General features: G+C 41.7%; 1 protein-coding gene across 1 annotated transcript in view; it reads right to left on the bottom strand.

Annotated features, from left to right (window-relative positions):
• The window catches only part of pik3cg (phosphatidylinositol-4,5-bisphosphate 3-kinase, catalytic subunit gamma), a 41414-nt gene extending 14589 nt beyond the window's left edge, over positions 1-26825 (bottom strand). The window contains exons 1-3 of the mRNA XM_062994594.1: positions 26760-26825; positions 4717-6722; positions 4555-4620 (exon numbers count right to left, since the gene is read on the bottom strand). Coding sequence (XP_062850664.1) covers positions 4555-4620; positions 4717-6714 — 2064 coding nt within the window. The 5' untranslated portion in view covers positions 6715-6722; positions 26760-26825. The remainder of the gene's footprint in view (positions 1-4554; positions 4621-4716; positions 6723-26759) is intronic.
• Between the last annotated feature and the right edge of the window lie 580 nt (positions 26826-27405).

The following is a 27405-nucleotide window of genomic DNA, read 5'->3' as shown; positions in this document are numbered from 1 at the left end:
AATTGGAGTCCACCTGTGGTAAATTCAATTGATTGGACATGATTGGGGATTGCCAACACCTGCCTATATAAGGTCCCACAGTTGGCAGTGCATATCAGAGCAAACTCCAAGCCATTGGGTCAAAGGAATTATCTGCAGACCTCAGAAACAGGATTGTGTCAAGGCATAGATCTGGAGAAGGGTACAGAAACATTGCCGCAGCTTTACAGGTCCCAAAGAACACAGTGGCCACCATCATTTGTAAATGGAAGAAGTTTCGAACCACCAAAAATCTTCCTAGACCCGGCCAAACTGAGCGATCGGGGAAGACGGGCCTTGGCCAGGGAGGTGAGCAGGAACCCAAGGGTCACTCTGACAGAGCGCCAGCGTATTCTTGTGGAGATGGGAGAACCTACCAGAAGATCAACCATCCAGGCAGCACCCCACAAATCACACCTTTATGGTAGTGGCCAGACGGAGACATCTGGAGGAAACCAGGCACCGCTCATCACCTGGCTAATGCTATCCCTACAGTGAAGCATGGATGTGGCAGTGACGCATCATGATGTGGGGATGTTTTTCAGCAGCGGGACCAGGGTGACTAGTCCTGATAGAGGGAAAGATGAATGCAGCTAAGTACACCAAGATCCTCGAAGAAAACCTGCTCCAGAGTGCTCTGGACCTCAGACTGGGGCAAAGGTTTACCTTCCAACATGACAACGACCAGAAGTACACAGCAGAGAACAAAGCAGTGGCTTCGAATAAAGTCTGTGAATGTCCTTGAGTGGCCCAGCCAGAGCCCAGGCCTGAAAAGAGGATGGGCCCGGTGAGCTATACAGAATATACTTTGTGCGTGCTCTATTGCTTTGTGTGTCCATTTAAATCTCTTGTAGACAGATGGCTGTATGGTTCAACATTGTCACCTATCGTTGTAATTCTGGATAATTTGCCTTCAAGCCTCTGCAGTTCCACTGTATGATATGATTTCTTGTCATCATATGGATAAGACATGTATGTGTTGTTTTTATGGTTTATTTCTCGGTGATGGGCTTCTTCAGCGTCTTGGTATTGGGTTTAACATTTCTATATCCTTTGGTGCATCTTCTTTTTGTTTGCTGGGTTCCTGATTTGTTCTTATTTGGGAGCTTGGTTTCTTTTTTGTTTGCTACTAGTATCTATCTCTGCTGCCTTGGGTCTTGGAGATTTGTTTTCTGTTTAGTGTTAGTTGTTTCTTTTGTGTTTAATAGGGTTAGGGTTTGTCACCGCATATCCACGATAGATTTGTTTGTGTTTCGGAGTTCGTCATGGATTTGAGTGCTGCTGCATAGGTCTTTTTAAGTTGGAAAGTGGGAATTTGTTCGACTAGTTTTCTAGCTTCAGAATAATTTATCTTTTTGTTGTGCTTCATCTTTTGGATTTCTTTCTCCTTGTTTCATACTGGGCAGTTTTTAGCAGCTGCACTATGATCTCCTTTGCAGTTTACACACCTTGGGTGTTTCGGGTTTCTATTCCATGTTCTGGTTCTCCACAAATGCTACATATGGCGTCGCTTCTGCAGTGCCTGTACTTCTGGCATTTGAAACACCTGAGTGGGTTTGGTACATGGTATGGTTTTGTTTCTTGATGATAATTCGTCTTACATTAGTGACTCCTTGGGCCGACATTTCTTCTGCAATTTCCAAGTTGTCCATTCCTTTAAGCTCTCTGGTGCGTATTACGCCTTTGCTGCCATTAAGGAAGGGGTGTGGTATTGCTCTTATCTTTGTTCCTGCAAGTTCTGTCGGTCAAAGCTAATTTTCCATCTGTACTCTTTTGGTACATTCCACCATAATTTGGCCAGATCTCAGTTTCTTAAAGTCCTTAACTGTTCCAGCTATGCCAAGGATTCCTTTGTTGATTGTGAATGGTGATAATTTAGTTATTGGGGTTTCTGGGTTCATAGATTCTAGTAGCACAAAATGTTGTCCACTGTCTTTCAAAGTTGAGCTCTGTTCCTGTTTCTCGTAATTCGGGTTAAGATCAATCATCTTTCTTTTAGCATTAATTTTATCCATGGTATAAAATTAAATGTTTCGCCATCCCTACTCCCCACCCACCTCGAAGCCCAACTAGGGGATACACAGAGCCGTGGACCTCCAGCGGATGTGTATTAAGAATATATGGATGATATACTCGAGCGGACGCTAGGTGGATTTCGGTTGCTCGATTGACCCTTTGGCAGACACCTTCTGGGGCTCACGGACATGTCTTGACCAGCCAATTAATTACAGTGGGCCTCTCTAAACTCCTGTCTATTTGAAGTAGGAGTCAAAGTGCTGTGTTGGGTTCTGGCCGCCGCAGCCACCAGTTCCCTCAAACACCAGGATCTCTTCCTCCACAGACACAGGTCGCACCTCACGGCAAACAAGGCGCCCCATTTGTTCGCCTCTATATTCCGGGATTCTTACGAAAGGGAAGGGAGTTTGTTCTGTTTTTAAGGTGTCGGGATGTCTACTATTATAGATATCCTATTGCTGTCAAAGGGAGGAATAATCTTGGCTCTTCTCTGGCTGTACCTGCTACTAAGAAGCAGGGCAATCTCCGAGAGGGCCCTCCACTGCCAGGTTGGGCCCTTAAGCAAGGGTCTTTACCCTCAGTTGCTTAGACAATATACTGTCTTAGTACTGTAGGTTACTTTGAATGAAATATATATATATACACACACACACACACACACATATATATATACAGTGTATCACAAAAGTGAGTACACCCCTCACATTTCTGCAAATATTTTATTATATCTTTTCATGGGACAACACTATAGAAATAAAACTTGGATATAACTTAGAGTAGTCAGTGTACAACTTGTATAGCAGTGTAGATTTACTGTCTTCTGAAAATAACTCAGCACACAGCCATTAATGTCTAAATGGCTGGCAACATAAGTGAGTATACCCCACAGTGAACATGTCCAAATTGTGCCCCAAGTGTCAATATTTTGTGTGACCACCATTATTACCCAGCACTGCCTTAACCCTCCTGGGCATGGAATTCACCAGAGCTGCACAGGTTGCTACTGGAATCCTCTTCCACTCCTCCATGATGACATCACGGAGCTGGTGGATGTTAGACACCTTGAACTCCTCCACCTTCCACTTGAGGATGCGCCACAGGTGCTCAATTGGGTTTAGTCCATCACCTTTACCTTCAGCTTCCTCAGCAAGGCAGTTGTCATCTTGGAGGTTGTGTTTGGGGTCGTTATCCTGTTGGAAAACTGCCATGAGGCCCAGTTTTCGAAGGGAGGGGATCATGCTCTGTTTCAGAATGTCACAGTACATGTTGGAATTCATGTTTCCCTCAATGAACTGCAGCTCCCCAGTGCCAGCAACACTCATGCAGCCCAAGACCATGATGCTACCACCACCATGCTTGACTGTAGGCAAGATACAGTTGTCTTGGTACTTCTCACCAGGGCGCCGACACACATGCTGGATACCATCTGAGCCAAACAAGTTTATCTTGGTTTTGTCAGACCACAGGGCATTCCAGTAATCCATGTTCTTGGACTGCTTGTCTTCAGCAAACTGTTTGCTGGCTTTCTTGGGCGTGAGCTTCCTTCTGGGATGACGACCATGCAGACTGAGTTGATGCAGTGTGCGGTGTATGGTCTGAGCACTGACAGGCTGACCTCCCACGTCTTCAACCTCTGCAGCAATGCTGGCAGCACTCGTGTCTATTTTTTAAAGCCAACCTCTGGATATGACGCCGAACACGTGGACTCAACTTCTTTGGACTACCCTGGCGAAGCCTGTTCCGAGTGGAACCTGTCCTGGAAAACCGCTGTATGACCTTGGCCACCATGCTGTAGCTCAGTTTCAGGGTGTTAGCAATCTTCTTATAGCCTAGGCCATCTTTGTGGAGAGCAACAATTCTATTTCTCACATCCTCAGAGAGTTCTTTGTCATGAGGTGCCATGTTGAATATCCAGTGGCCAGTATGAGAGAATTGTACCCAAAACACCAAATTTAACAGCCCTGCTCCCCATTTACACCTGGGACCTTGACACATGACACCAGGGAGGGACAACGACACATTTGGGCACAATTTGGACATGTTCACTGTGGGGTGTACTCACTTATGTTGCCAGCTATTTAGACATTAATGGCTGTGTGTTGAGTTATTTTCAGAAGACAGTAAATCTACACTGCTATACAAGCTGTACACTGACTACTCTAAGTTATATCCAAGTTTCATGTCTATAGTGTTGTCCCATGAAAAGATATAATGAAATATTTGCAGAAATGTGAGGGGTGTACTCACTTTTGTGATACACTGTATACATATACATGCATACATACAAACATATTTTAACAATGTTGATTGGGAAGCAATGAGCTTCAGCATTTTGAATGTAGTATTCAAAGTAAGTCGATGTAGCTTTTTCAGGTGCTAACTAAACATGCTTTTCAGACAACAGAGATGTAGTGTGTATATAACATTTTTGTGACAACATAACTGTATTTATTATAGGAAGCAGGAGAAACAGAGAGGAAAGAGAGAAAGAAGAGAGAAGGAGCTTAAAATTCGACCTACCCTTACAGCACGCTTAAGCAGGAATCTGGCAAGTGCGCTATCATGGTATGGCTCAAACTTCACAGCCTGGGTGGGATTTAAGACCAAAAAACAATACAATTAAATGTTTTAATGCATTTAACATGTTTTAATGTTAAATTAACTATTAAATAAAAGTCCCACCTGAACCAGCTGCAAAAGGTATCGCAGGACATCATCATCACCAAGATTTTCCAATTTTCTGATAGCCATTGTGCGCACATTTGCATCAGAAAAATTGCAGTCTAATAGCTGCATGGCTAAGCCAACATCAAGAGGGCTACAGTCCCAGGTGGTGGTTTTCTCTAGCAGTTTGTGTGTGGCCATTACATCTTCCTGTTTTCCCCAATTCACAGAACTGAAAAATTTTGGAAAGGCAATGGGATGTCGTACACATTCTTGTCTGAAATGCCAGAGAAGTTCCTTGTCCTCAGTAGTTAATGGATGCAAGGGGTCAGTTGCCACTATCTGCTCAAACTGTTTCCGTAAATGGTTAGGCATGTCTCTTTTGCTCCTCTCTACATCCATTTCTGTGGCATCTCGAGAATCTTTGCTTTTAGGCAAAGCAACTGGGTAGCAATACCTGTCCAGCAGCACTGCAATTGCCATTGAACTGCTTTTGTCTGGATTGGTCGCAGAAGTCAGTTTGTCTGCATTTACACTGCTGTTGTCATCACTCTTCTCTGGCAACTTCCACATGTGCATGATGAACTCCCCTTGTCTGAGCAAGGACCTGTGGTCCACCACTAAGAGATTAACATAGTAAAGCAGACGGCTTCTGATTTTGCTGTCATGTGAAGCACAGTCCTTAGAGGTCTGAGCTTGTGCTTTCCCACATGACACTTGCAGATTTAGCCTGGCACCCTTAGGCAGGTCTTTAATCTTAATATTAAAATCAAGCCAAGTATTCCACAGTACCTCCTCAGTAAAAGGCTTAGAAGATGTTCTTTCCTGAGCCAGCAGCTGCTGGCCATGGAAAATGCTAGCCTCTACAAAGACAATCGGTTCTGAATTACGAGGAAGGACTGGGATGTCAATCCCTAAGATTTTAACTCTGAACTTGCGATTGCAGTCCCAGAGAGAGACAGTAAACACCTTTTCATGGTCTTTCTCATTAATAGTTAATTGTTCATGCGTACCAGCCACACCAGTGCAGTCATCCACCTGTGACCAATCTTCCTTTTGGACCGCATCCTGTTCAGGGTTTGGAGGGGATTCAAGCAATAAATGAATATCATCTCCACTTTTTAGACACTGCCTGATCCAGTGGAAGTCTTTCATGGGATAGTTTCCAAAAATATATTCATCTCTTCCACAGACCCTCAGAACAAAGTCTGATTCACTGACCTCCTCTGGTATGCCAAGAAGTGCCTTCTTGTTGGCAGTCTTTGTGAAAAAACTATGGATAACCTGAACAGGTGTGTCGTCTATGGATACCTTTATTGTTTGACTTGACATATCTCTGTGTATCACAAGTAGCATGTGATTGTTATTTATCTTGCTTAGCAAGTAATCAGGTAAAGGCCTTGTGGTTGTCCAAGGATCCATTGAATAATGTTTGGGGTCTCTGTCTGCCAGTTCAGTTTTTCGAGTTGTAAGTAACTTTCTTCTTGTAAACTCCAGCTCATCATCATGGACATTACTGACATCTGTAACATCGTACCCTATAAGGTGATTTAAAAATTGTTGGTACTGGATTGATAACTCACTAGGTTGTGGCCTTAAAACCAGATGAATTCGTCCAACCTCCTTTTTAAGAGCTTTCCAGTAGAGAATGCAATCAAGCGTTTGGAAGACCTGATGCTTATCATAAATCTCACACCAACTACCTTTTTTTTGGTAGAGCAGGATGCAGTGGTCTGGGGAATATTTCTGGTAAAATTCTGAGCACATGCAGGTTGTGACAGCCCTCAGCCACAGCTGAGCTTTCACCTGTTCTACAGTCCAGTTGCCAATTACATCCATCTGCAGGGTATCAGGGTACTTGGTTGTCTTGTTAGTGGTAGGCAGCACAAACTCCAGTGTTAAATGATCCATTGTTACAGATGAGTTTGAGAAAAATGCTTTTATCTTTCTTCTTCGTCTCTTGTTTTCTCCCTTAAAAACTACCGTTGCTTCATCATCACTAACATGCTGCTCCATAGCCAGTGCTGAAATAAAGTAAAATGACCGAAAACGTCATTAGAGAAAACAGCAGAGCAAAGATTTTTATGTTATAGATTAAATATGATAGAAGTAAGATGTAATGGTCTTATTGCAGTGCAATTAAAATATAATTAGCAATTAATTATAATGAAGTAAAATTAACATTGATTTACTGTACTTCTCCTGTCAAGAAACTACTGTACCTAAACTGAAAGACACTTTAGGATATACTATAAAAGTATTTAACCCACCACATACTCTACCACTGCTGGGCAGCAACCACACTAGCATTTTCAGGAAATTGATAGATTAATTGATTGATTGATTGATTTACTTTATTGATCCCGAAGGGAAATTGCGGTGTAGCAGCAGCAATTACAATTATTACAAACATCAAACAAACATCACACAATAACATTACAATGGGGTAGGAAAAAATAAGATATAAAGTCTACAAAATATATAAAAAAGAAAATAGAATATAATAATTTAAAAAATAAGAATATAAAACATCTAACAGAACAAAAAATAGAAACTGAGAAGGAGGGAGCCTAGAGGTGCAGTTACATAAATTGTGCAATTAAAGCTGTGCAAATAAGAACATTACTACGTGTAAATTGTGGAACAGGTAGTACCAAGTGATCAAGTTATTGTCTTTGTGGTATTATTATTATTATTATAGGTTCTGCGTCCTTCTCTTGCACCAGTGAGAGTCATTGTAGGTTGCCACCGCTGTGGGCAGAAATGACTTCCTATAGCGCTCTTTGTTGCAGCGAAGTTGGCGGAACCTTCCACTGAAAGTACTTTGCTGTTTGATCAGCAGGTCATGTAACGGGTGTGTGGTGTTGTCCATTATATTTAGCAGCTTGTGCAAGATTCTCTGCTCAACAACAAGTTCTAGGGGCTCCAGAGCAAAACCCAGCACAGAACCAGCCTTCCTGATAAGCTTGTTAAGCTTCTTGGAGTCTTTGGCTCTAATGCTGCTTCACCAGCAGATGGCTGCATAGAAAATTGCACTTTCCACTACAAACTGGTAAAAAACATGTAGCATCTTGCTGCATACATTGAAGGACCTGAGCCTCCTTAAAAAATAAAGTCTGCTCTGACCCTTTCTGTAGACAGCCTTGGTGTTACACTTCCAGTCCAGTCTGTTGTCAATATGGACACCAAGGTATTTGTAACTGGGGGGCTCAGTTGTGTAAGACGTGGAGGGGGGTGATGATAAAAGAGAATTTAGGTTCAATGTACAGGTGAAGGGTGCGGTGGAGATGTGCGAATTGTTGGTACTGATGGCTGGTAAGGTGTGACAGGGACCCAAGGGTGAGGGGTCTGTGTGGTTGAGGGGGGAGGTGAAGGCTGAAGGATCAGTGCTGAACCTATTAAAAAAAATTGTTCAGCTCATTAGCTCTAATTCCGTCACCCTCTGTCTGATTCATCCTTGCCTTGAACCCCGTGATTGTTCTCATACCCAACCACACATCCCTCACATTGTTTTGTTGAAGCTTATTTTCAAGCTTCCCTCTGTACACCTCCTTGTTCTCTTTCAGCCTCACTTTCAGTTCCTTCTGTATTCTCTTAAGTGATTCAATGTCACCGTCTCTGAAGGCTTTCTTTTTCCTATTTACAGCTCCTTTAGATCACTGGTAATCCAGGGCTTGTTATTAGGGAAGCATCACACTGTCTTGGTGGGTATGATGTTGTCCACACAGAAATTGATGTACCCTGTTATACAGTCAGTTAAAGCATTGATGTCATCACCATGGGGCTCACAGAATGCAACCCAGTTAGTTGCCTCGAAACAATCCTGCAGAGTCTCATTCACTTCCTGTGTCCACCTCCTTACAATATGAGTCGTTGTAGGCTGCTCCTGAACAATGGGTATGTAGGTAGGGGTGAGAAGAACAAGGTTGTAATCTGATTTGCCCAAAGGGGGGAGGGCAGTGGAGCTGTATGCATTCTTGACATTAGCATACAGTAAGTCCAGTGTTTTATGGTCTCTGGTGGAGCATTCCACAAACTGTTGGAAAGTAGGTAGTGTTTCAGAGAGTGAAGTATGATTAAAATCACCAGAGATAGCCAGGAAGGCGTTTGGGTGCCTTGTTTGAAGTCTGGCAGTGACTGTGTTGATGACATCACATGCTTCGTCAGCATCGGCAGATGGCGGTATGTAAACAACAACAATTATGGCGCATGTGAATTCCTTCGGCATGTAGTAAGAACGCAAACTCACGGCTAACAGTTCAATGTCCGGGCTACAAAACTGCTCTTTAACGGTAACGTGTCCTGGATTACACCATTTGTCATTCACAAACACTGCGACCCCCCCTCCTTTCTTCTTACCGCTCAGTCTCTGTCAGCCTGTACAGTCCGAAAACCAGGGATGAAGCCTCAGTAAGACACATAATACTGCAATCCCCATATTCCCGCTGCGTTCGTGTAAAAAATATATTACAGTGGGGCCAAAAAATATTTAGTCAGCCACTGATTGTGCAAGTTCTCCTACTTAGAAAGATGAGAGAGGTCTGTAACTTTCATCATAGGTACACTTCAACTATGAGAGACAAAATGAGAAAAAAAAATCCAGGAAATCACATTGTAGGATATTTAAAGAATGTATTTGTAAATTATGGTGGAAAATAAGTATTTGGTCACCCACAAACAAGCAAGATTTCTGGCGCTCACAGACCTGTAACTTCTTCTTTAAGAAGCTCTTCTGTCCTCCACTCGTTACCTGTATTAATGGCACCTGTTTGACCTTGTTATCTGTATAAAAGACACCTGTCCACAGCCTCAAACAGTCAGACTCCAAACTCAACCATGGCCAAGACCAAAGAGCTGTCGAAGGACACCAGGAAGAAAATTGTAGACCTGCACCAGGCTGGGAAGAGTGAATCTACAATAGGCAAGCAGGTTGGTGTGAATAAATCAACTGTGGGAGCAATTGTAAGAAAATAGAAGACATACAAGACCATTGATAATCTCCCTCGATCTGGGGCCCCACGCAAGATCTCATCCCGTGGGGTCAAAATGATCATGAGAACGGTGTGCAAAAATCCCAGAACTACACGGAGGAACCTGATGAATGACCTGCAGAGAGCTGGGACCAAAGTAACAAAGGCTACCATCAGTAACACACTACGCCGAGAGGGACTCAAATCCTGCAGTGCCAGGCGTGTCCCCCTGCTTAAGCCAGTACATGTCCAGGCCCATCTGAAGTTTGCCAGAGAGCATATGGATTTTTGTTTGTTTGTTTATTAGGATTTTAACGTCATGTTTTTACACTTTGGTTACATTCATGACAGGAACGGTAGTTATTCATTACACAAGGTTTATCAGTTCACACAAGGTTATATCAATAACAGTCTTGGACAATTTAGTATCTTCAGTTCACCTCACCTGCATGTCTTTGGACTGTGGGAGGAAACCGGAGCACCCGGAGTAAACCCATGCAGACACGGGGAGAACATGCAAACTCCACACAGAAAGGACCGCCCCACTGGGGTTTGAACCCAGGACCTTCTTGCTGTGAGGCGACAGTGCTACCCACTAAGCCACCGTGCCGCCCGAGAGCATATGGATGATCCAGAAGAGGATTGGGAGAATATCATGTGGTCAGATGAAACCAAAATAGAACTTTTTGGTAAAAACTCAACTCGTCGTGTTTGGAGGAAGAAGAATGCTGAGTTGCATCCTAAGAACACCATACCTACTGTGAAGCATGGGGGTGGAAACATCATGTTTTGGGGCTGTTTTTCTGCAAAGGGGACAGGACGACTGATCCGTGTTGAGGGAAGAATGAACGGGGCCATGTATCGTGAGATTTTAAGCCAAAACCTCCTTCCATCAGTGAGAGCATGGAACGTGGCTGGGTCTTCCAGCATGACAATGATCCCAAACACACCGCTCGGGCAATGAAGGAGTGGCTCCGTAAAAAGCATTTCAAGGTCCTGGAGTGGCCTAGCCAGTCTCCAGACCTCAACCCCATAGACAATTTGTGGAGGGAGTTGAAAGTCCGTGTTGCCCAGCGACAGCCCCAAAACATCACTGCTCTAGAGGAGATCTGCGAGGAGGAATGGGCCAAAATACCAGCTACAGTGTGTGCAAACCTGGTGAAGACTTACAGGAAACGTTTGACCTCTGTCATTGCCAACAAGGGTTATGTTACAAAGTATTGAGTTGAACTTTTGTTATTGACCAAATACTTATTTTCCACCATAATTTACAAATAAATTCTTTAAAAATCCTACAATGTGATTTCCTGGATTTTTTTTGTCTCATTTTGTCTCTCATAGTTGAAGTGTACCTATGATGAAAATTACAGACCTCTCAAATCTTTCTAAGTAGGAGAACTTGCACAATCAGTGGCTGACTAAATATATATGTATATATATATATATATATGCCCCACTGTATATAATGCATTTCTTTTAACAAGAATTATTATGTTAACTTATAAAGGGTATGGTATGATGTACTGAACAGACTTCATATCAAAATGTACTCATAAGTTTCATCTTGGTACCATTTTGGTACCAAGTTGGTTTGATTGTGACCATTTAATACATGTTGAAAACAAAAACAGAAACATAAATTGATAATTTAATAAATAGAAATGTAATAAATAGATAAAACTAGATAGATTTTAATAGATAGAATTTAATACATCATCAGAAAATGTTGTTCCCACTAAAACTATCTGTGTTTACCCAAATCAGAAACCATGGCTCAACTGTGAGGTTCGTACAGCTCTGAATGAACATACCAGGGCTCTAGACTAACTTTTTGCACTGGTGCGCCAAACTTTTTTTCTTAGGTGCACCAGCACAAAAGTTAGGTGCACCCAAATTTTCGACCGCATCGCATTTAACACCTCAGTTTTACAGGTTCACTTTTTTTTTTAATCACTGTCCATATAGGCAATATTGACTTGTAAATGATTAACTAACCATCTGGTCAACATAAAGTTCTTTATTTGAAGCACAATTCTACAAGAAAGGTAACTTACTGAAAAAGTGTTGGTGCTTAAAGTGCTTCACTGTGCTGAAATTTAAACTCAAGATAAATGAAATAAAAAGAAAATCTAAATTAAAAGAGCAAGTGTTTTAAGGGCTTCAAACTGCACATCTCCTTTAATGATAAGAATATTACATACGGTTAATGCAGTAACGAGACACATATTATTGACATAGGCTACATGACATGATTACATTTTGAGTCAGTTTGCCGCTGATATTTTTAAAGTGCCTTAAAAAAGATGAACTGTGTGATGACGTGGTAAAAGTAACCCGGACAGAACGAACAATGTTTAACGTGAAATAGGGCTGGACGATATGGCTAAAATTTATATCACGATATAACTCCTAATTTCGGTCGATACGATATAATTCTGATATCGATATGAATAATACAAATGTCAGAAAAACTGCCAAGAACACCAAAATTGGATGGCTGTACCTGCAAACCTCTTTTCTGGTTTCTGGCAAGAAATACAAGCTGAATACCCCCCTGAATTAGTCCTTCCTCTCTTATCAGCTATTTCGTCTGCTTCTTTTTCAACTGTGGACAGTGGCGGAGCCAGACAATTTTCATAGGGGTGGCCAGACTGAGACCACTGCTCACAGGGGTGGCACAGAAACTGTCTGATACCTTATTTTTTTATGTGGCAAGTTGCTGTGGATCTAGTAGTGTTTTGGTCACTCACTCATTTACCTATACAGGCAGTGAGTGCCATGTAGAATTACATCAAGCCTAGCATAATAAGCTTTTTATTTTTTCTCATTTCCCTGACAAGTAAAAAGCTAAAATATAGCAACCTTAACATTACGAGGAAGAATTTTAAAGATATTCCAATACTTGATCATTTGACTGCAAACTTGTGTGTACTGATGAGACTCATTTGAACCCCAGAACATGCCAGTGTGAATGCATGGAAAACAAATTTTCTTTCTAGAATATGACACAGACTGACCAACACTATTAAGCCAAATCAGCATTGAAAATTTACTTTACTTTTAATAGCCTTCTACAATGCTGGGGCTTCTTAAAACTGAATAGAATTAAAAGAATAAATAGAAGTGTTATTTAACTGCTATAAAATTTTTATATATTTTTTTTTAAATGCTCAATTTAGAGGAAAACCACCCAATCTGGCAACACTGCAGAGCCCGTTAGTGCCTTTACTCGTAGCGCGCCACAACTACTAAGTAATATTAGTACTCAGTAGTATTAGTACTCAGTACTACTTCTTCTGTAATTGTGTTGGTGGTTGACATTTATGTTAAGTGTATTACTGCACTGTTTTGGTGGAGAACTACTTGCTTGACGTGCGCTGTGTAATTGCGTACCTGTGGGAACACCTGCGCCAAAAAATGCTTCGGCAAAAAAGTAACACCGGCAAAGCGGCCACCCCCTGGCTCTGCCCCTGACTGTGGATGCTCGTTCACTCACAGCTGTTAAACTCATTTTGCCGCTAATATCCACCGTGTTGTAGCGGAGTGTAATCAGAGCGGTAACGCTGAGCACTGGCTTTGTGCCTGTGGCGTACGTCATCACGCACTGACGTAATGTATATCGATCGAATTTGTTTAAAAATCATATCACGATTATTGAAACATTTTCTATCGCGATATATATCGATATCGAATTATTGTCCAGCACTAACGTGAAATATAAACAGCACATGTGAAGTAAATCCAGCTAAACACAGATACATGTGGAGCTGTTAGACTGGATTTGATGGTTATTTCACACAGATGTTTGTTTGTATCATGGAACTTTAATGATGTTTTATCTCTCGAGTCGAGCGCTGAGCAAATCGGTTATTTACGTCGAGAGTCGCGGTGAAAGCGAAGCGCAAAACTCTTCTCACGTCAATGAACTAAAGAAAACAACAACAGACAAACACGTCACGTCTTCTTATCACCGATATTTGATTGATGTTTTTACATAAAAACCAACATCTGTAACAGCAGCACAACTGCTCACACATACCCTACACGCTCCGCCATGATATTACTACACTTAACTTTCACTGTGTAACGCCCACCGTTGATGACCCTTCACTATCTCTGATTGGTTAAGACATATAGATATGATTAGATATGGGCCTAATGTGTGTCTGTTTTTGCACCGGAGACATTCAGTTACAGAGACTTCTTTTCCCCCTCGAACGGCTGGTCGCACCGGTGCAACCTCAGATTTTTTTCAGTCGCACCATTGAGAAATTTGGTCGCACTCTAGAGCCCTGCATATTAGGCTGCTATTAAATTTGGAAATACAGAGGAGTATATAAAAAAAAAAGCCAGCTACGCCCTCCGTAAACCACAAAAGCAGCTAACGGTGAAGAACAGAGACAAAGTTGAATCAGTTTGACAGCACAAACACCATAACAGACTTTAAAGTAAAAACTTGTGGTTAAGTAAACATCAACGCTGCGCTCCCAAACGAGCTAAACGCTTTTTACGCCCGTTTTGATGCAAATCACGCTGAACCTCTGATAAAACCCTATCACCACCAACAGAGCCACAGTAGAGAGGGTCAGCAGCTTCAAGTTCTTTGGGGTCCATATAACAGAGGAACTCACATGGACAGAACAAACCACAAAAGAGGTAAAGGCGGCACAGAAGCGCCTTTACTACCTCAGACGGCTCAAGAGGTTTGGCATGAATCCCTGCATTCTCATGACTTTTTACACTTGCACTGTGGAAAGTGTACTGACAGGCTACTGACATTTACCTTGCCACTTCTGTAAATTCCATTTCCATGGAATCATAAAGCTGACCCTTTTAGGGTGAGTGAGGCCTGCAGTTTCTTATATTCTTGCCCGTTTTTGTGTGACTTCCAAGATAGGTCATCAACATGCTTTTGGAGTAATTTTAGTAGGCCAGCATTCACGGTAGCCTGCTGATGTCCCAGAGCTTAAGAAATGGCAATTTAACTCTCTAGAGGAGATAACAAAAATGGTAAAATCAAAAATCAAATCAGAGCAAATGTGTATGTCAAATCACTTTGTCACAGCTAACGTAAACGCTAAGCTCACCAGCAAAAAGAAAGGAGGACTTGTGCTTTTTGTAAACAACAGATGGTGCAATCCTGGACATGTAACAGTGAAGGAGGTGATCTGCTGTGGTGATATTGAACTATTAGCGGTGAGTCTGCGGACCCTATTATATGCCTAGGGAGTTCTCTCATGCCATTGCTGTGTGTGTTTACATTCCACCACGGGCTGACGCTGAGACTGCGTGTGACGTCACACACGCAACCATCGCGAGACTACAGACACAGCACCCGGACGCTTTCATTGTTATATCTGGAGATTTTAACCACACTACACTGGCTTCTACATTAACTGCGTTTCATCAGTATGTGGACTTCCCTACAAGAAAAAACAGGACAATTGATCTTTTCTACACCAATGCCAAAGATGCATACACCACCACACCACTGCCCCCACTGGGAAAATCGGCTCATAACCTCATCTACTTACAACCACAGTACAAACCTCTTGTTAAAAGACAACCCACAACCACACGCACCTTCAGAAAATGGTCTCCAGAGGCAGATGAGGCTCTTAGGACTGCTTTGCCTCCACTGACTGGAGTGTGTTGCTGGAATCATGGGGTGAGGATGTTGAGGGAATCACAAACTGTGTAACGGACTACATTAACTTTTGCACGGACGTTGCTGTTCCAACAAAAATTGTACGCTGCTATGCTAACAACAAGCCCTGGATAACCAGTGATGCCAAGGACCTCCTGAATAAGAAGAAAAGGGCTTTTAAAAACAAGAACCAGGAGGAGCTAAGGAGCGTACAAAAGGAGCTCAAAGTCTGCTTGCGTGAGGCGAAAGAGTCCTACAGGAGGAAGGTGGAGCGGAAGCTGCAGGAAAATAACATCAGGGAGGTCTGGGATGGTATGAGGACCATTACAGGCTACAAGCAGAGTAATGACAGAGCAACAGATGGTAACGTGGAGAAAGCGAATGAGCTTAAACTCTTCTTTAACAGGTTTGATTGCCCTGTTCCAAAACTTACTGCTGGTGACTGTTCAGTCATCACCCCCTTACCCTCCCTCTGCCTGACGACTACTCCAACTACTACAATCACTACCACTCCTGATGATACAGCCAGTAACCCCTCACCTCCTACCACAGCTATTGATGTGCACCTCCCCTAGGAGGTCAACACAGTCACCCCTTCCCCCTATCATCACTGCAGACCAGGTCAGAGGTGAACTGAAGAAAATTCCTACTAGGAAATCAGCGGGTCCGGATAAAGTATGTTCAAGACTACTGAAGTCCTGCGCTGCTGAACTAGGTGAACCACTTCAGCACATCTTCAACATGAGTCTGCGACTAGGAAGGGTCCCCACACTCTGGAAGACATCTTATTACTGTGCCTAAAAAGAGGTGTCCGGATGTGCTAAATGACTTTAGACCAATTGCGCTCACCTCACACATCAGTAAGACCATGGAGCGTCTGCTACTCCGCCTCCTCAGACCCCAAGTACAACACACTGTAGATCCACTACAGTTTTCCCTACCTGGAAAAGGTGGGGGTTGAGGATGCCATCACATACCTTCTCCACAGAACCCACCCTCATCTGGACAAGGGATGCAGCGCTGTAAGAATCATGTTTTTTTTTTTTTACTTTTCCAGTGCCTTTAACACCATACAGCCTCTCTTACTCAAAGACAAGCTGACTGGAATGCAAGTGGACCCACACCTTGTAACCTGGATCACTGACTACCTCACTAACAGACCACAATGTGTTAGACTGAAGGACTGCACATCAGAGTCAGTGGTCAGCAGCACTGGAGTACCACAGGGGACTGTACTTTCCCCCTTCCTCTTCACACTCTACACATCGGACTTCAGCTACAACTCTAAGACCTGCCACATGCAGAAGTTTTCAGACAACACAGCTATTGTGGGGTGTGTCAGGGATGGCCAGGAAGAGGAGTACAGGAACCTGGTGAAAGACTTTGCTGTATGGTGCAGGGTGAACCATTTGCAGCTAAATGCATCCAAGACAAAGGAGATGGTAGTGGACTTTTGTAGGTCAGGGCAACCCTCACAGCCAGTGTCAATCGAGGGGAGTGATGTGGAGGTGGTCAAGACCTACAAATTCCTCAGGGTGCATCTGGATGACAAACTATACTGGTCTGCCAACACAGACATCTTGTACAGGAAAGGACAGAGCCGGCTCTACTTCCTAAGAAGGCTGAGGTCCTTTAACATTTGCAGGAAACTTCTCCACATGTTTTATCAGTCTGTGGTTGCCAGTAGGGCTGGGCGATATGGATCAAAAATTATATCTCGATATTTTTTTCTGAATGGCGATATACGATATACAGTGTATCACAAAAGTGAGTACACCCCTCACATTTCTGCAGATATTTAAGTATATCTTTTCATGGGACAACACTGACAAAATGACACTTTGACACAATGAAAAGTAGTCTGTGTGCAGCTTATATAACAGTGTAAATTTATTCTTCCCTCAAAATAACTCAATATACAGCCATTAATGTCTAAACCACCGGCAACAAAAGTGAGTACACCCCTAAGAGACTACACCCCTAAATGTCCAAATTGAGCACTGCTTGTCATTTTCCCTCCAAAATGTCATGTGATTTGTTAGTGTTACTAGGTCTCAGGTGTGCATAGGGAGCAGGTGTGTTCAATTTAGTAGTACAGCTCTCACACTCTCTCATACTGGTCACTGAAAGTTCCAACATGGCACTTCATGGCAAAGAACTCTCTGAGGATCTTAAAAGACGAATTGTTGCGCTACATGAAGATGGCCAAGGCTACAAGAAGATTGCCAACACCCTGAAACTGAGCTGCAGCACAGTGGCCAAGATCATCCAGCGTTTTAAAAGAGCAGGGTCCACTCAGAACAGACCTCGCGTTGGTCGTCCAAAGAAGCTGAGTGCACGTGCTCAGCATCACATCCAACTGCTGTCTTTGAAAGATAGGTGCAGGAGTGCTGTCAGCATTGCTGCAGAGATTGAAAAGGTGGGGGGTCAGCCTGTCAGTGCTCAGACCATACGCCGCACACTACATCAAATTGGTCTGCATGGCTGTCACCCCAGAAGGAAGCTTCTTCTGAAGTCTCTACACAAGAAAGCCCGCAAACAGTTTGCTGAAGACATGTCAACAAAGGACATGGATTACTGGAACCATGTCCTATGGTCTGATGAGACCAAGATTAATTTGTTTGGTTCAGATGGTCTCAAGCATGTGTGGCGGCAATCAGGTGAGGAGTACAAAGATAAGTGTGTCATGCCTACAGTCAAGCATGGTGGTGGGAATGCCATGGTCTGGGGCTGCATGAGTGCAGCAGGTGTTGGGGAGTTACATTTCATTGAGGGACACATGAACTCCAATATGTACTGTGAAATACTGAAGCAGAGCATGATCCCCTCCCTCCGGAAACTGGGTCGCAGGGCAGTGTTCCAGCATGATAATGACCCCAAACACACCTCTAAGACGACCACTGCTTTATTGAAGAGGCTGAGGGTAAAGGTGATGGACTGGCCAAGCATGTCTCCAGACCTAAACCCAATAGAACATCTTTGGGGCATCCTCAAGCGGAAGGTGGAGGAGTGCAAAGTCTCGAATATCCGCCAGCTCCGTGATGTCGTCATGGAGGAGTGGAAAAGCATTCCAGTGGCAACCTGTGAAGCTCTGGTAAACTCCATGCCCAGGAGAGTTAAGGCAGTTCTGGGAAATAATGGTGGCCACACAAAATATTGACACTTCAGAAACTTTCACTAAGGGGTGTACTCACTTTTGTTGCCGGTGGTTTAGACATTAATGGCTGTATATTGAGTTATTTTGAGGGAAGAATAAATTTACACTGTTATATAAGCTGCACACAGACTACTTTTCATTGTGTCAAAGTGTCATTTTGTCAGTGTTGTCCCATGAAAAGATATACTTAAATATCTGCAGAAATGTGAGGGGTGTACTCACTTTTGTGATACACTGTATATCTCGATATTTTTTTATTCCATAAGGTAATAACAAAAAGACACTTCTGAGACAAAGCTACATGTTCCAATTTTTTTACAGGCACTTTTACTAATATTCATGCTGGGGAAGCTTCACACAAGAATAATTTTTGCTTAAAAAAAAAAAAAGAGCTATTCTAAGAAAAAAAAAAGTTGTTTTCTAAGGCATCTCCTGTTGTCTAACGTGAATTACAAATATATTGTCTGGCCCTTTAAGAATGTTAAGTGTACTATAGGGCGCAGGGAGCGAGTGTGTAGGGAAGATGTTGGAATGACACGGTTTCCGGCTGAGCTTGAGTGACATTAAAAGTAAAACCCCGTTAAAGTAAACCCCTCGTTAACCCCCCACCCCCCCATGTTTGGACTTTATACATTATTTTATGTATATGTCGCCACAACATTAACATTTACATTAATATTTTCTTTTACTGTATAGAACTCAGTTCTGTAATACAGGCAGAACTAATCGTTCATGTTACTGTGTAACTATTACAACATTTAATGCATTTTAATCAGCGTCATGCACTTTATTATTATTTAACAGCTTTATTTGCTGTTTAATTGCTGTTTGCTCCTTGTTTACTGCAGAGTTAGTTCATGCAATTTAATAATGTTTGGTTGTTTATTGGCCGACAACAAGAAATACTATAATAGAAGATAAATAAATAAATGACGTGTCGGACATCGGGCGATCGTCCAGTATAAACTAACACAACCACGTACAACATCCAGTACAGAAATCCCCATAATGTTTGTTTTTACAGATAGAGCAAATATATGCACATCACATATACAAACACAAGAGTCAGAACAACAGGAGACGCACCGTTACGTTATTATTACTTTCTCAACACTTAATGTGAAGTAAATACGTGCATGTCAGCGCGTGCATGCGCTTGTGTTGGTTTTTGAAACGAATAACGACTCGTTTTCTTGTTTTTTACCTTTGGGATTTGAAGTGAAAAACGAATGAAGGTACACGGAGCTGGAACCTTTTATCTGGACTTGTTTTCGGCATTCTCTACAGAATACATTATTCTGCTGCTCATCTGACACTTTGAATTCGAACCATCTCCAAATAATTACAAAATTAGTCATTATTTTTCTTTTTAGTAAACAGCTCCTCTTCGATAGCTTCTGTCATGTCTTTATCCGTCTCCATGCTATCGCTGCCTGCAGGAATTACTGGTGCCTGGAAGCTGTACACCGACTACTCTAAGTTATATCCAAGTTTCATGTCTATAGTGTTGTCCCATGAAAAGATATAATGAAATATTTGCAGAAATGTGAGGGGTGTACTCACTTTTGTGATACACTGTACATACATACATACATACATACATACAGGGGTTGGACAAAATAACTGAAACACCTGGTTTTAGACCACAATAATTTATTAGTATGGTGTAGGGCCTCCTTTTGCGGCCAATACAGCGTCAATTCGTCTTGGAAATGACATATACAAGTCCTGCACAGTGGTCAGAGGGATTTTAAGCCATTCTTCTTGCAGGATAGTGGCCAGGTCACTACGTGATGCTGGTGGAGGAAAACGTTTCCTGACTCGCTTCTCCAAAACTCCCAAAGTGGCTCAATAATATTTAGATCTGGTGACTGTGCAGGCCATGGGAGATGTTCAACTTCACTTTCATGTTCATCAAACCAATCTTTCACCAGTCTTGCTGTGTGTATTGGTGCATTGTCATCCTGATACACGGCACCGCCATTGGATGCACATGGTCCTCCAGAATGGTTCGGTAGTCCTTGGCAGTGACGCGCCCATCTAGCACAAGTATTGGGCCAAGGGAATGCCATGATATGGCAGCCCAAACCATCACTGATCCACCCCCATGCTTCACTCTGGGCATGCAACAGTCTGGGTGGTATGCTTCTTTGGGGCTTCTCCACACCGTAACTCTCCCGGATGTGGGGAAAACAGTAAAGGTGGACTCATCAGAGAACAATACATGTTTCACATTGTCCACAGCCCAAGATTTGCGCTCCTTGCACCATTGAAACCGACGTTTGGCATTGGCACGAGTGACCAAAGGTTTGGCTATAGCAGCCCGGCCGTGTATATTGACCCTGTGGAGCTCCCGACGGACAGTTCTGGTGGAAACAGGAGAGTTGAGGTGCACATTTAATTCTGCCGTGATTTGGGCAGCCGTGGTTTTATGTTTTTTGGATACAATCCGGGTTAGCACCCGAACATCCCTTTCAGACAGCTTCCTCTTGCGTCCACAGTTAATCCTGTTGGATGTGGTTTGTCCTTCTTGGTGGTATGCTGACATTACCCTGGATACCGTGGCTCTTGATACATCACAAAGACTTGCTGTCTTGGTCACAGATGCGCCAGCAAGACGTGCACCAACAATTTGTCCTCTTTTGAACTCTGGTATGTCACCCATAATGTTGTGTGCATTGCAATATTTTGAGCAAAACTGTGCTCTTACCCTGCTAATTGAACCTTTACACTCTGCTCTTACTGGTGCAATGTGCAATTAATGAAGATTGGCCACCAGACTGGTCCAATTTAGCCATGAAACCTACCACACTAAAATGACAGGTGTTTCAGTTATTTTGTCCAACCCCTGTACATACAGTGGGGGAAATAAGTATTTGATCCCCTGCTGGTTTTGTAAGTTTGACCCCTTACAAAGACTTGAACAGTCTATAATTTTTATGGAAGGTTTATTTTAACAGAGAGAGACAGAATATCAACAAAAAATGCAGAAAAAAAACATAAAAAAAAAGTTATAAATTAATTTGTATTTAATTAAGGGAAATAAGTATTTGATCCCCTACCAACCAGCAAGAATTCTGACCCCCACAGACCGGTTATGTGCACAAAAGGCACACAAATTAGTCCTGTCCCTTTATTAAAGACTCCTGTCACAGAATCAGTTTCTTCCGTTCAAATCTCTCGACCACCATGGGCAAGACCAAAGAGCTATCAAAGAACGTCAGGGACAAGATTGTAGACCTGCACAAGGCTGGAATGGGCTACAAGACCATCAGCAAGAAGTTTGGTGAGAAAGAGACCACAGTTGGTGCGATCATTCGAAAATGGAAGAAATACAAGGTCACAGTCAATCACCCTCGCTCTGGAGCGCCATGCAAGATCTCACCTGGTGGGGTAAGAATGATTCTGAGAAAGGTGAGGTCAGCCCAGAATTACACGGGAGGAGCTTGTCAATGATCTCAAGGGAGCTGGGAGCACAGTCACCAAGAAAACCATTAGTAACACACTTCACCGTAATGGATCGAGATCCTGCAGTGCCCGCAAAGTCCCTCTGCTCAAGAAGGCTCATGTACAGGCCCGTCTGAAGTTTGCCAATGAACACCTGAATGATTCAGAGAAAGCTTGGGAGAATGTGATATGGTCAGATGAGACCAAAATTTAGCTCTTTGGCATCAACTCCACTCGCCGTGTTTGGAGGCAGAGAAATGCCCAGTGGGGATGGTGTTCTTGGGGTCATATCCAGCATTTCTCTGCTCCCAGCTCCCTTGAGATCATTGACAAGCTCCTCCCGTGTAATTCTGGACTGACCTCACCTTTCTCAGAATCATTTTTACCCCACGAGGTGAGATCTTGCATGGAGCTCCAGAGCGAGGGCGATTGACTGCGATCTTGTATTTCTTCCATTTTCGAATGATCGCACCAACAGTGGTCTCTTTCTCAACAAGCTTCTTGCTGATGGTCTTGTAGCCCATTCCAGCCTTGTGCAGGTCTACAATCTTGTCCCTGACGTCCTTTGATAGCTCTTTGGTCTTGCCCATGGTGGTCGAGAGATTTGAACGGAAGAAACTGATTCTGTGACAGGAGTCTTTTATACAGGGACAGGACTAATTTGTGTGCCTTTTGTGCACATAACCGGTCTGTGGGGGTCAGAATTCTTGCTGGTTGGTAGGGGATCAAATACTTATTTCCCTTAATTAAATACAAATTAATTTATAACTTTTATTTAATGTTTTTTTTCTGGATTTTTTGTTGATATTCTGTCTCTCTCTGTTAAAATAAACCTTCCATAAAAATTATAGACTGTTCAAGTCTTTGTAAGGGGGTAAACTTACAAAATCAGCAGGGGATCAAATACTTATTTCCCCCACTGTATATGTACTTAAGTATGTTCATACACACGCATATGTATGCTAATGTATATGTGGCTATATTGGCCCAATTCAATGTGCAATACTCATCACTTACCACTTTATATTTAATATTTAATCTATATTTAATCTGGACCATGTACTGTATACTTGGAACTGCACCTTCCTGCACTTTTAATTCCATTTGTTTATTTTGTTATTTACACTTAATCCATCCACATCATAAATAAATAACTGCTCTGTAGTTATGCAGTATATGTAAAACTCAGGTTACCTTCAATCTGTGGAAGTGTTTGTACTTTTTCGAAATTATATTGTTGTAATTTTTTTATAGCGTGTATTTGACTTTATGTACAATGCTACTGGGAATCTAATTTCCTTCGGGATCAATAAAGTATCTATCTATCTACCTATCTACCTATCTATCTACCTATCTACCTATCTATCTATCTATCTATCTATCTATCTATCTATCTATCTATCTATCTATCTCTCACATTAACACAGGCATAGTCCCTTACAGTTGTTAATACACATTAAATACAAAAATATACACATTAACTTACACTAGCACCCCTAGCCACTAGCACTAGTTCAATATATACAGGTTATTATTTAAGTCTATTAATGTACAGACGTACAAAGATTACAGTATGCCGCACTGTAAGTCCATGATAGAAAAAGGGAATGAGGAATGAAAATTTTTATAGCAGGATATGTATCGGGTAGATATTGTGAAGTCACATTGGACAGGTATCTGTTCAGTTTAACGAATGCGCTCAATGTGCATGTTCATGTAGAAGAACTGTAAATAAGAAAGTTCATGTTTTAAAGTTCACACTTAGATTATGCAACATGACAACAATCTGAAGCAATAGATCAAATCCACCTGTAAATAGCTAAAAAATAGGATTTTGGAGTGTCCCAGTAAACATGCTAAAACCTTTTAGTTCTGTGGAAGAACTGTAAAAAGAAAGTTAAAGTTTTAAAGTCCACTGATGTGACAAAAAAAAATATTCTACAAAAACAATTTGCTAAAATTGTCTGATCAGTCAGCTGATGCTGAACGTGGTTTATGGGGGCATTTACTTGGGCCATTTAAAAAATTTTTTATAATTACAACATAGTTTAAATTATATTGTGTTCTTAGGCTGTCCTTGTCCTACAGAAAACTAAATTTAAATCCTAAATAAAAGTGACCAAAACATCACTAGTAAAAATGCTTCTTTAAACACATTTTTCTTAAATCCATGACTATTATAACAAATCAACTAATTAGATAAAGAATAACGTTAGGAAAAAACTATGAAAAGTTAAAAAAATAAAAATAAATTTAAAATCGCATTGTATTGTAAAAAACACATTTTGCGTTAAGGCACATTAAGCGCATTTGTGAAACTGAACATTTCCTTTAAACTGATTTACTTTAGTTGTTTTCTTTACTTCGATGCTCAAGCATGTGGATTTGAAGCTTCTTAATGTTAACTGATTTGCAGCCATTGTTAACCTAATAGAAATACCATAGCAATGTATTATTGCTAGACATTTTGAAATTTATGTAAATTTTTCATAGATTCAACTTTATACTTAAATTCTTAGAACAGCTTATTAATTAGATAAAACAAGCAAATGAAAGTACTTTTAGAAATTGGCTCCATATATACAGGGGTTGGACAAAATAACTGAAACACCTGTCATTTTAGTGTGGGAGGTTTCATGGCTAAATTGGACCAGTCTGGTGGCCAATCTTCATTAATTGCACATTGCACCAGTAAGAGCAGAGTGTGAAGGTTCAATTAGCAGGGTAAGAGCACAGTTTTGCTCAAAATATTGCAATGCACACAACATTATGGGTGACATACCAGAGTTCAAAAGAGGACAAATTGTTGGTGCACGTCTTGCTGGCGCATCTGTGACCAAGACAGCAAGTCTTTGTGATGTATCAAGAGCCACAGTATCCAGGGTAATGTCAGCATACCACCAAGAAGGACAAACCACATCCAACAGGATTAACTGTGGACGCAAGAGGAAACTGTCTGAAAGGGATGTTCGGGTGCTAACCCGGATTGTATCCAAAAAACATAAAACCACGGCTGCCCAAATCACGGCAGAATTAAATGTGCACCTCAACTCTCCTGTTTCCACCAGAACTGTCCGTCGGGAGCTCCACAGGGTCAATATACACGGCCGGGCTGCTATAGCCAAACCTTTGGTCACTCGTGCCAATGCCAAACGTCGGTTTCAATGGTGCAAGGAGCGCAAATCTTGGGCTGTGGACAATGTGAAACATGTATTGTTCTCTGATGAGTCCACCTTTACTGTTTTCCCCACATCCGGGAGAGTTACGGTGTGGAGAAGCCCCAAAGAAGCGTACCACCCAGACTGTTGCATGCCCAGAGTGAAGCATGGGGGTGGATCAGTGATGGTTTGGGCTGCCATATCATGGCATTCCCTTGGCCCAATACTTGTGCTAGATGGGAGCGTCACTGCCAAGGACTACCGAACCATTCTGGAGGACCATGTGCATCCAATGGCGGTGCCGTGTATCAGGATGACAATGCACCAATACACACAGCAAGACTGGTGAAAGATTGGTTTGATGAACATGAAAGTGAAGTTGAACATCTCCCATGGCCTGCACAGTCACCAGATCTAAATATTATTGCGCCACTTTGGGGTGTTTTGGAGAAGCGAGTCAGAAAACGTTTTCCTCCACCAGCATCACGTAGTGACCTGGCCACTATCCTGCAAGAAGAATGGCTTAAAATCCCTCTGACCACTGTGCAGGACTTGTATATGTCATTTCCAAGACGAATTGACGCTGTATTGGCCGCAAAAGGAGGCCCTACACCATACTAATAAATTATTGTGGTCTAAAACCAGGTGTTTCAGTTATTTTGTCCAACCCCTGTATGTACACACTCAACTCAACTAACTTTGGACTGTGGAAGGAAACCTAAGCTTCCGGAGGAAACATTTGCCGGAAATCTATCGTACCCCGGACTTTCTTGCTGTGAGACGACAGTGCTAACCACTAAGCCACCATTTGGCATGTTTAGTTAGTACATCAATATCGTATACAAAAATCTGTTCCAAACAAAATACTAAACAAAATACCAAAAACTTAAACTATCTTGTCAATGGATTACAATGACAGTCAAAATAACAGGAAAAAACTGCACACTTTTAGAATATCAATAACCTTTGTAAAGGTGCCTTTGTATACATTTCCTGACTAAGCAAAAGCTTTTTAACTGATTAATATTCAGATAAACAGCGAGTATTAATACCGTCTAAACAAGAGTGATAACAATACTGAACATAGAGCTAAAAAATCAAAACAAACAAACAAAAAGAACACAAATAACGTAGACAACAACAGTAGAAAATGCGTTGTTGGTACTTGTGAAATTTTTAAGTAAATAATTAATGGCTAACCATTTAAGACGTAAAACCATCGGTTACAATTCCCCAGTTCTATGAAACGGAAGTCACAAAACAGGAAGCAGTGAAATGCTAACAAACGATAACCCCAAACAACTAGTAAATTAAATAGTAGAAAAGTAGAAATTTGTAGTTTTACAAGAACTTCGTTCTTATTTGATTAAGTAACACAACTGACATTGATTTAGTTAAACAATAACGTGTAATGTGTTCAAATCTATACAAACGCATTGTATACACTCATTAAAAAGACAGAATGTATAAGCAACGCTTATATATTAAAACCCTAATGCGTAGGTATTTTTTAAAACATATTAAACTAATTGCTGACCTTATTTCAAGCAACCTTATTTAAAGTTGATAACTGCAACTTTACCAACCGGGATAAATCGCAAGGTTTCGGAAGTAACTGCTTTTAATTTTGAAGTAATTACATTTCCCGTGGCAAAAATTTAATTCTGATAAAAATTACTTACCGTGATATTGTCACACAACGATATACACAGTCACAGACGACATAATTCCGCCTGATGAACTTAGAGTTACTACAATACCCACAATTCCAAGGTGACGTCATTGCACCAATCAAAAATGAAGTCGCAGTCATGTAGCAACGTTATACATACGGAAAACGGTATTTTGAGTGATACCGCCTTCAGCCGCCATTTGTAGGACTGCGTTTTTATAAATATACCAGAGCGGTAGAGAGAACAGAGTGGTGACACTCCCATAGACCACTGAAGTCGTGCGTCATTCTGTAGTCCTCGTTATGCCCATATTTGGAGACCCGGGTCTAAGTCAGATTTCCGTTGTAACGGGGGCGGGGACATTTTTTTGCGCAGTTTCCGGGTTGTGGAGCTCTGAAAAGTTCCAAACATCCCATAGAGCCCCATTCATTTCCACTACTTAGCAAGCATTTTCAGCTGTATGTTGCTTTGTTTTAAAAAAATAATGAATTTGATGTCATTAATATACTTAATCCTGTTATTGTTTAGCATTTGCTCAGCACTAAATGTTACATGTTTATCTTAATTAATAGGTATAACCCAATTTAGCTTAGTCAGTTAAGCTAAGTTAATGACACTAGAGTCTTTTTACCTAAAATGAGTTGATTAATCAAGA

Source organism: Trichomycterus rosablanca, chromosome 1 (assembly GCF_030014385.1).
Source record: "Trichomycterus rosablanca isolate fTriRos1 chromosome 1, fTriRos1.hap1, whole genome shotgun sequence".
Classification (NCBI taxonomy): Eukaryota; Metazoa; Chordata; class Actinopteri; order Siluriformes; family Trichomycteridae; genus Trichomycterus; species Trichomycterus rosablanca.
This window is presented reverse-complemented; position numbering and strand designations above follow the sequence as displayed.